This window comes from Notothenia coriiceps, unplaced genomic scaffold (genome assembly GCF_000735185.1).
Source record: "Notothenia coriiceps isolate Sejong01 unplaced genomic scaffold, NC01 NC01_scaffold00036513, whole genome shotgun sequence".
NCBI classification, from domain to species: domain Eukaryota; kingdom Metazoa; phylum Chordata; class Actinopteri; order Perciformes; family Nototheniidae; genus Notothenia; species Notothenia coriiceps.
Window position 1 is genome coordinate 291,302 of NW_011369214.1, and position 17,813 is coordinate 309,114.

A 17,813-nucleotide genomic window follows, 5' to 3' on the forward strand; every position below is an offset into this window, starting at 1 on the left:
GGGGGGGGGGGGGTGCAGGATGTATAACGCAAGACAAATTGAGAGCATCATTGCGAAAGGGAATGCGGCAAAATAATCGTTTTTTTCGATTACGTTGTTTTCATAATCGTTGCAAGCCAAAATCGTAATCGAGATTAAAATACGATTAATTGCACAGCCCTAGTTCAGTTTGTTTTAGCTGCAGCAGTGCAAAAAAAACAGTGATGTCAATTATCCATTTGAAAATGTGCTGGAAAATAAATCAAGCTCAATTCGTTAACACACTTTCAGATGGAAAACTTGTACTACTTGAAGGGACTACTTTTCATTAAAGATTAATCTGACAATTACCTCCTCAATTATTTAATTCATCAATTTGTCTGAAAATGTCCAGAAATTGTAAAAAAAAACCACAACAATTCTTGTGAGCCAAAGTTTACATATTTAAACTGTCTGCCATTATTATTATTTTTAACTTTCAGTCCGAAACACAAAGAAATTCAGTTTATTATCAGAAGACAGAAACAGCAAAAACTCCCATCTTGGAAGCTGGAACCAGTGTTTTTCTTTTGGCATTTTTGCTCAAGCTATTACTTAAAAAAACACTCATTCATCAAAGTTGTTGCAGATACATTTTCTGCATATTAATTAATTGTGTACATTTGCAGCTTTTAATAGCAGCTTTAATATAGAGAATTAGTCGGTCAAAGGAGATAAATCCATTCTTAACTATTTTTAAGGTTTTATTACAATAGTACTATTTAAAAAGAGTGGTTTTTTCTTCCTGGAAGTAGATTCCCAGACTTCCCTTTGTACTGACTAAGTTTTGTTGCTGGAGTATCTTCTGGGACAATACTATTTTTGTGTTAGCCAGCTTCATATGCTTTATTGTAAATACCCAAACCTTTTCTGGTAAACACAGTAATATCATATTTTTACTGATTTTAAGTGTTGTTCTCTTTTAGCAACCAAGTGATGAGGAAGAAGCTGATTCTGTTCTTTAAGAGGAGGAACCACGCTCGTAAGCAGAGGGTAAGTGTCCCAGGCTATCAGATAAGCATTGTGGAAGTTCTATGTGTTTGTGTCGGGACTCTGGACACAAGACACATTAGAGGCTCCACCCATTTCCATAGTCGTGTTGTCACCTATGGTTGTCACTCCATACCTGGTCGACTGTTTGCACTCTGCTGCCTTCAGCTGACCGGGCGCAATATTATTGGGATTGTTAAAGCTTTTGATAAGTGGTATCTTCCCTGTTTACTTAAGCCAATGTAATATTGACACACTAGATACACTATTACATTTGCAATTTTTGTATGCGTCACACACCCGGAGAGAACTCTGCTTTTATACTGCTTGTCATCTTAAATGTACTTGTATCTAATACATATTAAAAAGAAACTCCTGTAAGGGAGGCGTGTGGTGCAGTGGATAGAGCCTTGGTGTTGGGATCAGGGGGTCGCAGGTTCAAACCCCACTGCAGTCAGCATGTCGTTGTGTCCCTGGGCAAGACACTTCACCCCAAATTGCTCCTGTGGGGATTTGGATAAAAGCGTCTAACAAGTAACATGTAATGTAATTACGAGGTGTCTGTGTAGTGTGACAAAAAATTAGGGCTGCAGTGACAATGCTTTATAGTCTTAGAATCTGCAGCTCTGTAAGGATGTACTTGAGCTAAATGCTTTTTTGCGAGCATTAGCTAATTAACCCTAAAAACAATAACAGCTAAGAGTGATGGGAGTGTTATTAACTTTTTGGTATTAGACAAAAGTGTTAGACAATTAAAAGTTTGATGTGATAATAACATTTAAGGGACCACCAAAGTAATTTCAAGACATTTTAATTAAACCACCAGCCACTACGGGCGGCTATTCTCTAAGGACCATGGAGGACTACAAAAGTTCATGGCACTCAAGTTGTTGACATATTTCAGTCTTAAGCAGAGTGGTGAACCGACTGACCCCATTTGCCATCCTGCTTTTAGCATGGCTTATAGAAATAATGCCTTGATGTATTTGTACTACAGGAAATGCCTTGGTTTCCCCTGTTTGTTGAAAAGTATTGTGCGGGCCAAGAAGTGCTTTTGTTGCCAGCATAACAATAAATATGGTCACATTGAATAACAGAGAAATACGCCAGCCAATCGACTGTCCCTCTGGCTTTTTTCTTACTATCCAGCAAATTTAAATATTTCAGAATCACCCCATGTTGAAACAACAACAGGGCTTTTTTTTGTATTGCAATGGCTTAGTGCAACCTACCTTTCTTTGCCTGTTCCCTGTCGGAAACGGACCCTTTGGTCTCTAAACAATGGCAGAGTGCAAATGGCTAAGTGCCAAGAGGAAGGTGAATTGTTGGTCCCCTGCTGCAGAGAGTGGACAATACAAAGCTGTATTGTCCTCCCAATAAAGGAGTCTTTCCATATCTTAACTTAATATGTGAACCCTTCCACCCCTTTCACGTCATGGCTTAGTGCTCATTGAAACACCAATTTAAACTAGAGAATGCAATTCCTGAAGAAATTGCTAGTGGGAATGCTTTATGCTGAAAATCTGACGCTAAACTGTTGAAATGTAATGTGTAAGAAAAAAAGTGGATAATTTAGATTGAAATGATACATGAACACTGGGGGCTTGAATGTGTGATGAGAGAAGAAAATAAAGTGAAAAGGCTTGGAATAGCAGCAGAATATTTGAACCGCAAACTTCTGAACTAACTTGATGGCGAATGATCTGTCGCCATGGCAACGGCATTTGATGACACCTCATAATACGTTTAGATGCGTTGATGGCTGCATTGTTACCAAACCTGTGAAGTTTTGGGGCGTTTGGAGCAGTTTCACTGAAGTTATGAGAAAACCGTGTATGAAGGCGAGCATTTGAAGAAATCTCAAAAACTGTCCCGTAGATGTCTTCACGGCTGGACTGTTTGCACACTGCTATCTGAAGTCTGCTGCTCTGAGCATGTCAGTTGGAGTGATGACATCATCGTGTTCCATTGCACAGGTGTTTATAGTTGAGCTAACGAGGTGCCTAGACTTCAAAGGCTTCATTGTTCTGAATGAGAGATGAACCTCTTACATGTGAACGTTTTGTGGAAGAACCGTAACAGATATCTGTGAAATTTCAAAACGTGAAGCATGTCAAGGAAGTTGAGTATCTGAAGTGTAATTTTTGTGTACTTTCGGGTTAATAATGTGGCCTTTTTGGCAGTTTAACTAAAGGTGTGCGGCTGCTGCTGTGAGGAAATATCTGCCTGAAATTACAATGGGCTTTAATGGAGACATGTTGAACGTTTTTGTCACTTCATGCCCTCAAGAGGCACTTTGTTTAATTATTTTTGCTTAATTATTTGTCATTTTTCAAGCTGCGGGATGTTTTCCTACATTTGTCATGAAAAATTATGTCTCAGGAATGTAGGGTTTGGGAATTATGGCAGTTTTAAAAAAATATAGTAAGGCAAATTTCAAACTGTTCTCCACTCTAACTCTGACATCACGCACTCTGCCTTAACGAGCTGCGCAATGTTAAAGTTCAAATGTTAAAAATGTGATGAATTATGGTATGTATCTCTGGAATTATGAAAGTTATGAATGAGAAAAGTAATAGCCATCGATTCCTGACCGAGCTGAACGTTTTGATGTTTGAACGGAGTTTCTGCGATGTTCAATGCGGGAGAAGAAGCGCGGCAAAATAAGTCGCGGGATAATAAACTTTTCGTGCGTAGAAGAACAGTTAGTTGGAATGCTGTTAACAGCATTCCCACTAAACATGTTAACAGCATTCCCACTAAACAAGCACTTGAAAACTATTTGTCAACAGAAAAGCTGCTTCTGAAAAAAGCTGTGCCTTAGTCAGGATGCTGAGTTAGGCAGTTATTTAAAAGATTAACATACAACATCACAGCTGCCATGTGCAGTTGGTCTGCATAATTACCAGGTTAAAACAGATTGAATAGACATGCAAAAAAAACTGTCAAATCTAAACATTTTCAGTTTTTCAACGTTGCAAAAGAAGCTTCAAACTATTTAGTACAGCTCCGAAGTGTTTCATCTACTCTACCTTCAAAAAAACTGAGCGCTGACTGTTGCTTCAATAGAAACCTGAGAATCCATATACCATAATACAAATTGCATGTACTGTAATTTAGAATCAGTTTTATTCATTCAGGGAAATCTATTTGAAAGGTTTTTCCCAAAAAAGCCTTTATTTTTAAGTAAGTCAAACTTATAGGACTGACATATCTCAATACCCTTTTAATCCGCATTACAGTCGGTGGTTTAAAAGAACAGTGTACATGCAGATTTTATTTATATATATTTTATACAAAAAGGTTCTTTTTGGCTCATGGTTTGGCAGGAAGACATTTTGGCTCTTACTATAGTGATAGAGGCCAGGAACCCACTCCTGATATCCCATTGGTTTCCCACACTGTGCTCACAGGAACAGAAGATCTGCCAGCGCTACGACCAGCTGATGGAGGCGTGGGAGAAGAAGGTTGATCGAATGGAGAATAACCCCAGACGCAAAGCCAAAGATGGCAGAACACGGGAGTATTACGAAAGGCAATTCCCCGAGATCCGCAAGCAGAGAGAGCAACAGGAGCGATTCCAGAGGTAAACCGGTTTACCTGTGAACCGTCCACATAGAGACATTATACCCCTATTTTTGTTTCTGTTAATATTGGTTCATGGTTCAGAAGCTCACAAATCTCGCCTTTTTCTACTCCTTTCTATAGTGCATATTGGTTGATTTACATCAACACAATACATTTTTTTTCAGGTGGCATTTTAGGATTATTTTCATTATTGACTATCCATAACCTGACTATTTCCACAATTAATTTATGGATTGTTTGTCAAACAAATGACATTTAAAGGGGACCTATCATGCAAAATTCCCCTTTTGATGTCTTTTATACATAAATGTGTGTCCCCGGCATGTCAGGGAACTCACAAAGTGTCAGAAAATAAAACCCTCTCTCTTTTCCTCCGTGCGCAAATCTCTGAAAAACGGGGCTACAACGAGCTGATCTAGATTTGCCATCCGATATGATATTTACGTCATATCGGATGGCACCCACAGAATCAATGCTCGACGTGTTTTGAACATAATATGGCCTTTGTTTACATTAGCAAGCATCGCTAACACTCAGAGCTAACCAGTACTGGAGAGAGCGCATGTGTGAAGAAGCAGGAAATAAAAAGGAACTCACCTTGTGGTAAACCAGCAATAGAGAGAAAGCCTTTGAGCTCCATAACGTTTCAGAAATAATCCTTGATGTGGTTTTGGCGTTTCATCACCGCAGCATTTATTTTAGACAGTATCTGCAGGGTCCCGCATAAGCAGGCATAAGCTCTGCCCCCTCTTTTTCTTTTTTTTCAAAGCTTTATACCACAAATCAGCACTTTAGTAACAGGAAGTGAAATAGAGGGATATGAGGCTTGGCTAGAATGGGGGATCTGTTTGGTATTTTGAGCAAAACACTTCATAGACATGTTTTTTTATACATTTTTATATATCTGAGACCTATGCTATTGCCTACATATTGCATGATAGGTGACCTTTAAATGTAGAAACAAATTGCAAAACCCTAATAAAAGTAGTTTGTTATTACAAGAGAAATGTTTACATTTTATGAGCTTTAACCAGTCATTTTCTTCTGGCCATTTTGCTTCGGATATTACTAAAATTATGATTTAAGAAAATCATCAAAACTGATTAATTTTCAGAGTAATTGTTTTAGCTTTTATACAGATACGTTAGCTGTTTGAAGGAGAAAAACTATATTGCTAACTTTTTCTAGGGTCTTATTGCCCAGCACTGTTTCTGTTTAATACTGGTAACAGAGTGGATGTTTCGCTCTTGAAGTAGACATCCTGACCTCAAATTGCAGAGCATCAAAGGACTGAAGTAAACTCAGTTATTATAAACCTGAAGGATCTACTGAGTGTGAGGACGTGGTCAAAGACGGAGACTGTAGAGTGAAACCATTTTTACTCTAGAAATCTTTTGATGCTTAGATAATTTAGATTTGTCCTGTAACTGAGCCGTGACACTGAAATAGTCTCTTCCATTATTTAAGATGTCTGTTCATCTAGCATCTAAATACAGGGCACACGGTGGTGTGTAGTTGCCTATTTTGTGCAGAGCTGCTGGTCGTCTAGGTGCCTCTGGGAAGGGTGGGAGACGGGGTCAAGGTCCAGCGGAAATGTTCCAAGTAAATAGTTTGCATGTCAGCACTTAAAGCTGACAGCCAGACCGTGCATAAGGAAGTCGTTAATTACTTGTTCAAGAGACTCTTATGTATTAATAATGTGTACTTGATTCTGTTTGTTGAAAACGTTTTTAAAGTTCCAAAGCTTACTCGTGACGCTTTTTTCACGGAAACCGGGAAATCACATTTCCTCTTTAAAGGAAAATAATGGGAGGCTACTGTTAAGTCTTGGCTCATCATACAAATGTAATGTGTCATTTAAAAAATTAAAATGTAACATTTGTTTGTCTCTGTTTCCTGCAGGGTTGGACAAAGAGGAACAGGCCTTTCTGCGACAATCGCAAGAAGCGAGCATGAGATTTCTGAAATCATAGATGGCCTTTCTGAGCAGGAGGTGGGTATTATCTGGAGAGCCTTTATTACATATATTCAGCGTTGTGCTAGTTACTGAAAACCAGTAACTAGTTACCATTACCAGTTACTTCATTTCAAAAGTAACTCAGTTACTTTACTGATTACTTACCATCAAAAACTTAAAAAAAGGGCTCCCATTAATGCCCTTATAGCCTTCATTTCAGTACTGTTATTGCATTGGAGAATAATACAATCTGTTGATCAAGAAATAGCAATAGAAATAGTAAATAGCCTGCATGTGTTCTACAACATACCGTGCAATGGCTTTATCAACTTTTCCCTGGCTAGCAGTCCCTCGGTTAAAATCCAGCCGCTGTTGCTTAGGTGGAGGTGGAGTGGCGTCGGATGAGTCTGGGTCTGTGGTCTTAGCTAGGCTACTAGCTTCGTCCCAGCATATTGTTTCTGCAGATGTTTCAACAGATTTGAATTGCTGTTTTGGGCAGTAGATAGGATCTTTGACCCGCCAAGACACAACTTACATTTAACTAAAACGTTATTTCTTTGTGCTCGACAAAAGTGAAATAGTGAGAATATCTCCAGGCGGAAAAACTCGACTTGAGCTCCGCCGCCGCCATGATAGTCTCGTTAGTAAACACAAACACGCCCACAGCGCGTCTCCGCATGTGACACAGGAAGTATCTAAGTACATTTACTCAAGTACTGTACTTAAGTACAGTTCTCATCTCTGTTCGCCTCGCTGTTGGCGCCGCTCACCAACGTCTGGGAGCCGAGACTATATAAAAAAAATTAACGGAGTAATGCACCATGTAGTAGCGGTAACTGAGTTACTGAATTTAAAAAATAACGCGTTGGAGTACTAGTTACAGCCAAAAATAACGGCGTTACTGTAACGCCGTTATTTTTGGTCCCAACACTGCATATATTAAAGTGTAAATGTACAACAGCATGGCTGGATGACAACAGCCTAAATAGAAGTGTCACAGTTTGTGTCTTTTAAGAGGGAGAGTTCTCTGCAGCGTTTCAATTGCATCATCTAGAATACATTTCATTCAAACAACTCACAGAGGCAGAAAGGCGGTTAACTAAACAAGGGAGACTATTGGAGTGACTATCTTTGTCCGTGCTCCACAGAACAACGAGAAACAGATGAGACAGATGTCAGTCATCCCGCCCATGATGTACGACACTGAGCAGAGGAGAGTGAGGTTCATCAACATGAACGGCCTGATGGATGACCCTATGAAGGTGTACAAAGCCCGGCAGTTTATGAATGTTTGGACCGAACATGAGAAGGAGATCTTTAAGGAGAAGTGAGTTGTGTTTTACTTTTTTGTGGCGCAGGATGTCTGCAGTGTGGATATTGTGTACAGGCTCTAATGGCGACCTCAGCCTTGCACTAATATATTTTTGGATTTGGCACATGAGTAATGACTGGCATCTCTTTCTAGGTTTGTCCAACACCCAAAGAACTTTGGCCTTATTGCCTCTTATTTGGAGAGAAAGGTAAGTTTGAGATCCTGTGTATTTCAGAATTTAATGTTATCTATATTTTACTCTTTGGGTTTTAAGACCATAAACTACTTTCCATACTAAATTTGATTGAATCCAACAGGCTTTAATGCATTTTTATTTAAAATAAATAGTAGATACATATTCATACACTTAACACTACTTTCAACATTATCTTTCATCCTTTGGTCATTGGTCCAGTTTTTAGCCTTTTTAAATATGGGTATTTCTTTTTTTTTCTGTGTTTTATAGTATTTTTAACAAAATGTCTTAAGGTTTTGGATATTTAGTAAGAAACTGGCTTGACTATTTTCTGACATTTTGTGGCCTACTTGATTCAGCTATAACATAATGGATGGATTAATTGTCACTTAGTTAACAGAAAGTTCCATCCAGTTTCACTGCATATGATCAAAATATTCCTTTTCCTATTTCAGTGTGTTGCCGACTGTGTCCTTTACTACTACTTGACCAAGAAGAACCACAACTACAAGACGCTGGTGAGGCGGAACTATGGCAGACGGAGAGGACGCAACCAGGTAAATGTGAGACATCACTAAATATCTATTTTAAGTGTTTTCCAAACCATATAGAGCAAACGATAGATTTCCATGGGGCTGCAATGGAAACAAATGTCATGTGGCCGTGGATGTGATAGTCATGTTTAATCACAGCATTGGGTTTGTGTGACTTTGCCACACCTGTTCCACGTCTCCTTGGCTTACTGAAAGCTTCTAGTTAATGACAGATCTATGTCTATCACATGTATCACATATGTGCCACACCTATTTATGGAACCAAGTGCTTTGGATTTTCCCCCTACATTACTGTCATTATTTATGGGGGAGGGGTTGAACCAGGAAGCAGCGTTTGCACAACTTTCCTTTTCTTTATTTATAAGCAAGCAACCCTGGGACTATGTGATACAGTTACAGTTTGACTCACTTGTTTGTCCAAAAGATACATAAACATTATCTGTGAAAAGTAGAATATAGGAACAGTCAAATATAGAATAAATATAACATTTAGCTATAAAAATAGGAGTTTGAAATAGGAGGAAACTGATGTTGTCACTCTAAATTATCATTTTGGCAAAGTCTGGTGTTGAAAAAATATTTCTATACAGTACAGTTCTGTACAGTTAGAGTTTTAAATATACATAAATGGCCAGGCTATAGTGAGAATAAACCAGCAGTAAAGCTGATTTATTTCCTCCACCTAATCAGCAGATGAATCGATAATGAAAATAATTGTTAGTTGCAGCCCTGTTTCAAATCCATTATAAACACATTTGCATGCATAGACACACACAATATACTCAGCTGTAATGTACTGTGTTAAGCTCCTATAAGCACAGTATTGGCATATATTCAACACACACTGTGGCGCCAAGAGGTCAGACAGGGCGAGGGTAACATTCAGAACACAGGGAATCTTGGGACACATTAGATATGTGTACTATTATAATATATAATGTATAAGAAGCTGGATTCATTTCAGACACAACCAACTGTCCAATCCTATTGCTTATTCTGCTGCACGTGGCGCCATAAAGATTGATATGTCCCAGTATAAAGTATAGAGACAAACTGACCTCACTGAAATGACTGTCAAATCTGGAATGTGAACTTTGTAGATGCCAAAGTGAGACATATAAAATGACAGCTGTGGAGATATTTCATTGTACGCAGATTGTTTAAAGGGCTTTATATAACCGTAGTCTTGCACTAAAATCCAGCAAAAATAAAGCTGCACCATCTTGCAAAACACTCTTGGCAGACATTAAATATTGATTTAACTCATTCTGTTGGATGTTTTCCTCTTTCCTGTCTCTTCCTTACTTCACCAACCCATAGTCCTTGTACAGGACATTCTGTCTCTGCGTCGGGTACATCAGCTGTGTGACACAGTGGATCGGTTGTGTCTTTAATGTGAGGGGGTCGAGGGCGCGTGAGTTCATGATTACATCTGGAACGTAAAGATAGTGACTGGTACTATTTCTTCATGGGTGATTCACCCGCCATATGTTTAGCCTTTCACTTTTTGCACCATTCATAGTATGGACCCACTGGCATTTAAGAGACATTTCTGTGACATAGTGCCAAGTGTGGAAAAAGGTATTTCTGTGCATTCATAATCAGCCAGGATAACATTACACAAGGGCACATTTTTGTTGTTGTTGTTGTCCATTCATGTTTGAGAAGTACTCTGGGCTTTGTTTGAGTGACTGTAGGGTGCACATACATTTTCTCTCTCGGATGTTCTACTGACTGACAGGCACTTGGGATTGTTGGTCCAACACTTGTTCGGATCAGACTTTTGAACATTGGTAAATATTAATTTGTAGATGTTAACACAGGATCCAGTATCAGCATCTCTAGTGGACTGCTTAAAACATCAATAGACTACTTTTAAACCCCCCAATTAACTCAAATAAATTACAATTATCCCAATACTGCAATGAGAAATCTGTCGCAGAATCTTCTGACTCTTATATAAACAGCACTGGGGCCCTCTCGTTCCCAACCACTGAGCTTTATACATGTGAATGTGCGATAACATTGCCAACATGCAAATTTGATATGATGTAAATTGTTTTTACTGGTTGAATTTGAACTAAGTACATTTGATCAAGTATTGTACATGTACTTAAGTATCGACACGCATATGGCGAGCCGATTTAGCTTTTATTCATTTCTGGAGGATGTCAAAAAATCTAATCTTAGTAAGAATGCAAATTCTTGATATAAAAAATTGAATTTTAACTACCGTACTTTTCGGACTATAAGCCACGCCTTTTTCCCTATTTTTCGACGCTGCGGCTTATATAACGGTGCGGCTAATCTATGGATTTTTACAGCTAACGGCCAACACCTTTAACTCTATGGGCTCTATGGCCGGTCCGCGGACCCCCACCTTTAAGCGGCGGGTTCCAGCAGGAAAAGCTGGAGGCCGGAAAAGAGTGAGACAGGTAGCGCGCAAAAGTAAAAGTGGAACCGAGAGTGGTATGCCGCTGCTGCGGCTTATATTCAGGTACGCCTTATAGTCCGAAAATTACGGTAGTTAGAATACAAATTCTTGATATCAGAAATTCAATTGTAACCAGTTGTAATGTGTATTTCTGATATCAGAAATGTGATTTTAAATAGTGAGATTTGCATTGTTTTTCTCGTTCGTTTCAATGGGAGTTGGAACTTGAACTAGTTCAAATGCCAATTTCTGATATCAGTAATTCAATTGTTACTAGTTGCAATTCAATTTGAACTAGTAAAAATACCAATTTCTGATATCAAGAATTTGCATTCTAACTAGCTAAATTTCAATTTTTGATATCAGAAATAAACATTATTACTAGTAAGAATTACATTTTTGATATCAAGAATTCGCATTCTTACTAGTAAGAATAGATTTTTTTGATATCCTCCAGAAATGAATAAAAGCTAAATCGGCTTGCCATACACACGCATACATAAATAACATGTTTACATTACTTATTCAATAGTTTGTACACAAAGTAAAACAAAATTAGCTCAGCATTAAAAAAATTACAACTATAAATAACTGATGTATATATTTTTAAGTCATAAAACAGGATCATTTATATTTACTTTGTCTTCATAATGTAATAAACCAAATTGAAGCAACTGTAGGATTTAGTGCCAGCTACTTCCACTGAAAATATTTCTTAACAATAAACGGGTCACGCTGGTTTTGTCGGACGGACAGTCGAAGGTAGAACACCGTGCTTTGAATAGAGCACGGGAGTAACCTAGTATCACCGCAACACACACAAACCTCCTCCCCGAGACATTCCTCTCACCGTCTAAAAAAAAGGCCGGACCACCATTAAAAGTTTATAGTATCGCGTGAGCGCTTTCGACTACCAATAGAGTCTTTAATTGAATTGGGGTGCGAAAATTTTTTTTATGTTAAAGTCTAACAGAAAAATAACAAGTCTGTTATAACGTTTGAGAGCGATATCAATGTCAATCCACAACAAAATTACTTACAGCCAATGACAGGAACTCTTATAATCATCTGTTGCACAAACCTATGGGTAAATACCCTTCACATCGCAAAATCTTGGAGAATAGGGGAGTTGCGAGTTGCTTTACAAAAAAATTTACGATAAAACAACATAGACTCCCGTGATATGTATATATATAGAAAAGAACAAGAAGGTTAGCTAATTCGGCTCTGGTTCACTCTTTAACTTCGCGGCACCTCCACCACTCCTCCAACCCTCCACCCACACCGCCACGCTCCCACACATCTATCCGCGGACATTATAAAGTCAAGCGTATTTTATGTCATATACGCAACTTGTCCGAGATTACAAGATTCGAGTATAGAATTGAACACTACACATCGAATAGCCAACTAGAGCTGTATACGAGTGTGAACCTCCATTGATAAGGCACAAATTTCACATCTTATCATACCCACGCATAGAGAGTGAGTCATTATACACAAAAGTGTATCGCAATGAATCACTCCCAAATTGGGGTGTGAATCTTTGTAAGCTGCAACTGCGAGTTGTCTTCAGTTATTTTTATTCTACACTTTTACTTTTATGCTCAGCGTTCCTCCCTTACCCACCGACACCGAGTTTCATTCACTCTATTATTACCGCAGATGCGTTAGTCTCCGCTAAGTCTCCCTTTTAGGGCAATCCTTAGTCCTAGTCGATAGTGGGGTATAAGCGAAGTGGATCACTGCCATCATGATACCTATTAACTCTCATACATTCAGTGAAACCTATTTACTAAGAAGAAATCCCATCTTTTATACTAACCCATTTCTACCGTCAGAACCACCTGTTTGTATAAGGAAGAGAGCGAGCCATACTGCCAACGTCGTCTAACCCATACTACCATTTGGGTACAGAAACTTATATAACTACGATTTGTCTTATCCTTCCGTAAGGTCTAGTATCCACTCAAATTTTCCGCAAGAAGACCGTTTCAAAAACGTACTTACAGTCTCTCCCTGACAACGCTAATAAATTCCCTTCGCGGAACGTCCTTGGTGTCGAGATGTTTCCTTCCAACGTCAATTACATACGTCTCTCCTTATCACAGTTTATAACCTTAAACCCTGAAAAACTGAGTATAATGACTGATACGTCTATCAGACGTTTCGTATTACAAAATCTCGTGCCATCTGGAAAAAACCGTCTCTCGCTCGTCTAAGACAAAATCTAGTTCTTAATAAGGGGGATTGTAGAGAAAGTCACTCTTAAGACAAGACCAACCCAGTCTTGCTCAGAGGCCACTAATTAACGTAAACCTCCACCAGCTCTCAGCAGCCGTAAGATCGGAGAAGAGGGTGTGTCCTCTCGCCTCTCTCGGGGATGTTATCTAACTAGAGGTTTGCAGTTTACTTCCGGGTACACCAAGACAACCAAGCAATGTCCACAAAATAATGTTTATTCCGAGAAACATGGTACTGGTACCGTCAATTTATAATAAACCTCTCATAAAATTTTAATAAGAGGGGGGAGTATAAGCCGCACTTAAGGTTGGTTCACCGTTACTTAAACTTGTATATCCTTTTACTAGTCTTTCGGTGTCTTCAGTTGAGAAGGGTACAAGGATGGTTGTCCTCATCCGGGGACCTTCCTATAGAGTAGGAATCGTAATTCGATTAAAGTGACGTCTTTTTTTCCTGTAAATTTTGCATGATAAGCCTAAATTTGAATTGTTAAAGTGATGCGCGGCTATTAGTAATGTCGTACATATAGCGGGTAGCGGAGAAAACTTTGTGAAAAATTAGTCTTGTATGGTAGAAACTTGTGTAAAATCTAATTTGCTCCTGATTTTTTCCTCTAGCTTTACGCTTGTTCCATTTGTTTACGTAGTAATCGTTCAGTCGTAATAGGTGGGGTCCCAGTTTAGTTGTAACGTAAAAGTAAAACTTTATTATTATCGTTGAAGTAGGTCCGCGTCTACCTTTTGAGTCGCGTTAGAAACCACCTTGTTTAAAATAGCAGTTTCCTTTTTCCCATTTTTTGTAGTTCGTTAATCGGTCGTCAATCGTGTCGACCAATTGATCGCCCGAAGTCCGTTCGTCCTTTGTATATGAGTATCTCAGCGTCTAAATGTTTGACTACTTTTGAAACTGACGAACTACTGAAAGTGACCGATTTCGTTAAATGCTATGCGCTCGAACGTTCATCCGCAATCTTTTGTCGTCTTTAGACAACGTCCAGTAAAAGAGATGGACATTATAAACTGCGACATATATGTAATTGTTAAAATTTTATATTCAAACAATTTGTTGTAACTCTACCTATCTAATCCGAAATGAAACAAAGTGGTCTTGTCCCGAAAATAATATCAATGTACAAAGGTTGTCCATAAGACAAATACGCAACGTAGAGAACAGTACAATGGGTTGTTGTAGAAACATCCCTTGACACACAAGACATAATTCGTCAAATTTGTTGTTTTTACGCGGATCGTTCAAAAAAGAAAAAAACAACATCCAGTCTTGTTTAAATCTTTTCCTAGACACAACTATTTGAGTGTTAAAAACGTTCGTTATTTTCCGACGTCTAAAGCACGAGACCGGAGGGAGCCGTGTATGGGAGACAGAGAGAAGTAAAACAAACGACGATTGGTACCGACTAATTGTCTCGATCAGTTAATTAATTAAAAGAACAAAGTAACGAAACGTCAAATATACAAACCAAAATCGCCGTTTAGTTTAGTAAACATTCTATCCGTTGAACCTATGTGACCGTTGTCGAGATTTTTGACCAATTTGTCCTAGTGGACCACGTTTTTTTTTTTTGTTCTTTTTCATGGAGTGTTATAGGGGAGCGGTATGTTTTAAAGACGTAGCGATTCGAGCCGGTTCATTTGATTTTATTCATTTCAGGAAAAAAACAAAAACAAAGGACATATCCGTGGATGCCAAAAAGACTTCATATTCAACATAATAAGTTGTTAGTGACCTACTAAACCTGTGGAAAATTTCATTAACTATGAATGGCGTAACTCTATTTGTAAACGTTATACACTTAACAGAGAAGCCGCGATTCATAAGTCCCTGCGTTTAGGGCGTGTGAGGCTTGAGGGCCCGGCGAACACGAAGTTTGTGGTCGGCAACATCACGCGGAGCGCGTAGCGCGCGTATTAGGTTATACTGTGAAGTGACGAGTCAGGGGAGCGAGGAGTATTTATTAATAATGAAACTCACGAGATGATCAACAGAGCGAACCATACGCCTTATTAAGTTTCGCCCAGAAAAGATAACATAGTCTTCTTTGTATCGGCGTACGAATCTACACTATTCTACGTGAGAGAGTAAGAGCGCACACTTAAGTATCGGGCGATTCATAAAGACTGCACCGAAGATGCCTCGAACGCGTTCCTATCGATCCACAACAAACGGGCCTCTGGGGGCGTACCACACATACAAGTTACGACTTCCGTCTCGATAAGAGTGTTTCTAGTACAGCGAACTGATGCCCGAGGCTGCTCCTTCCATTCGCCGCGTGATACAAAACTGGTGCCCGCTGACGAGATCAGAGATTAGCGATGAAGAAGAGATCTATATACCCTTCGCTCACTTCTAGATAACATGCGCTGAGCTCTTCATCTACGTAGTGGCAAAATATAAATTCGTGTATAAAAGAGACCCCTATATCAGCCGTTTCTCTTTAAATTACACGAGTTCCAGCTAAGTACTATTCGAACGGTCGGAAGAACCCTCTCTCAGGACAATATCGCCTAGCGAAATTTTGGAATGTTTTTAAGGGCAATTTTTTTCATAAGATTGTTAAACAAGGAAATATTTGTCACGGATGTTTTGTATTCGTAATTATTGTAGCGTAGAAGTGGTGTCCGAAACCGAACTGACAATTTATTTTTCATCGTACTGACCGTGCACGGGGCGATCTTTTATGGTGATTGGCGCGGGATTTTATCCGCGGCTCAAACTGACGAGGAGGTACGGCGGTTCCATTTATCCTTCTTCGGTTGACGGACTCGTTGTTCGGCACATTTTTTTATGCTTGCGTGCCTGGTTTTACAATGTCTTTGTTCGTCTATGTCTGGCTCAGTCTTAACCATTTAGTTGAGTGTTCGTTTGTGTCACGAAAGTTTTCGGTCACTGGCATGGACGTTCGAGTAAACGACCAGTATTTTCAGGGAAAGCGAGAAGTGAGGTCAAATTGCCGTACAAAACATTTACACCATAATATATGGGGTGTATGAGTCACAAAGGTATCGCCTCCATTTAGCCCATCCGTCATCTCCCCGGTTCTCTGTGCGTTGGGTCCCTTCATCTTCCGTTCCTCTCTTGAGGCAATCTCCCGTATCCGCCCGGTGCCGTAACGCGTGTAATAAGGCCTTTCGCACCAGTAGCCCGGGGCGAATTCGGCCGGGTTTACCTAATCACGGCGTGTAAAAAGAGAAGCGTGTACGTGCGTGAATTAGATACGTGGTACCCAGTGCAGCTCCAATCGTTAAGGATTAAGCGGATGGCTCGCGAAGAAGAAAACGAAACCGTGAGGTGTCGCGTGTGACTCTGAGGAAGACACCCGGACGTCTACCGACCCTGCCGACATGGATGTGTCGAAAAGTCTCCCCCACCCGAAAATAGTTAGCGAGTCGCAAGTGGAGAGAGAAGAGAAAATGCGCGAGGCCCTTGTCTCTTTCTCCTTTACCGGTGCTTGTTCGGTCTGTGAGTCGCTATTCGATCGGCGGCGACTGAGACAGTAGCTGTAGTCCCAACACCAAGAAAGGAACAAAGCAGGCGGGATGTAAGGTGACGAGGAAGCGCAGTGAGCAAGGCAGGACGAAGGAAGGGTTGGTAGATATCTTACTGAGTAGTGAGAGGTCTGAGTGAACGTAACAACAATTCAGGTTTGTCAGTCGAAGTTAGGTGTTGTGTAGGGAGCTGCCACGTAATCCGTTTCGTCTTTTGTTCTTTTGGAATTTAAGAGGTGTTGGTGTCCAAATACCTTTTCCGGTCGATGCTCTGTGAGAATTCGTTGCGACTGAACTTAGAATTTTCCAGGGGTAGCCGCCATGTCGCTCTTGTTCGTCCTTGTGAGTAGCGGACGTCGTGATGTGGTGGTTGTGACGGTGGTGTGTCGGCTGGTGTGCAGTGCTGTGTGCTGTATGGTGTCACGCCACCGAAACTGATAACTCATTTTGTCCGAAATATTACGACATCTTACTACAGACGCCTCTTCGGGGAAGAGGCGGTAGGGTTGAGCAGATAATTGACGTCGTATGGTGTCGCAAGGTCTTTCTCTCTGTATGTTATATCGTTGTTTTAGTATCTCCTCTGACGGTGGACAATCAAATGCGGTTCCCTAGGAGCACACACTCCAGAGACCGCTAACCAGCAAACCCGGTTAGGCATTAAACAATAACTAAACCCACAAGTTGTTGCAGTGTCTTGGGTCCTTCGTTTTTTACCTTTTTTTTCTTTAGGGGTGCTCCGCAAGACTCCGTCTTATCTGTCCAGAAAAGACACAAATCTCAAATGAGCGATGTCCCACATGAAACTTCCAACAACACTGAAACGTCTGGCAAATGTACGTCTTGTTGGGAAGTATTGTGTGTTCCCCTGCCAATTATTGGTCTTTTCTGTGGTTTATTACTCTGTGGTAGAATTTGGTCGGAAAATGTAATTTTCACTGTTTTGACCACAAAGTTTTTGATGTTGTAACATCCTTGGCGTAAATTACTAGATAACTTTGTGACTGTACCTGTATT

The 17,813-nt window shown here is 39.8% G+C and overlaps 1 protein-coding gene across 1 annotated transcript in view; it reads left to right on the forward strand.

Moving 5' to 3' along the window:
* ncor1 (nuclear receptor corepressor 1) overlaps nucleotides 1–17,813 on the forward strand; it is a 62,766-nt gene that overhangs the window by 19,732 nt on the left and 25,221 nt on the right. Inside the window, exons 9-14 of the mRNA XM_010792638.1 lie at nucleotides 945–1,011; nucleotides 4,422–4,594; nucleotides 6,499–6,589; nucleotides 7,702–7,880; nucleotides 8,019–8,073; nucleotides 8,517–8,618. Coding sequence (XP_010790940.1) covers nucleotides 945–1,011; nucleotides 4,422–4,594; nucleotides 6,499–6,589; nucleotides 7,702–7,880; nucleotides 8,019–8,073; nucleotides 8,517–8,618 — 667 coding nt within the window. The remainder of the gene's footprint in view (nucleotides 1–944; nucleotides 1,012–4,421; nucleotides 4,595–6,498; nucleotides 6,590–7,701; nucleotides 7,881–8,018; nucleotides 8,074–8,516; nucleotides 8,619–17,813) is intronic.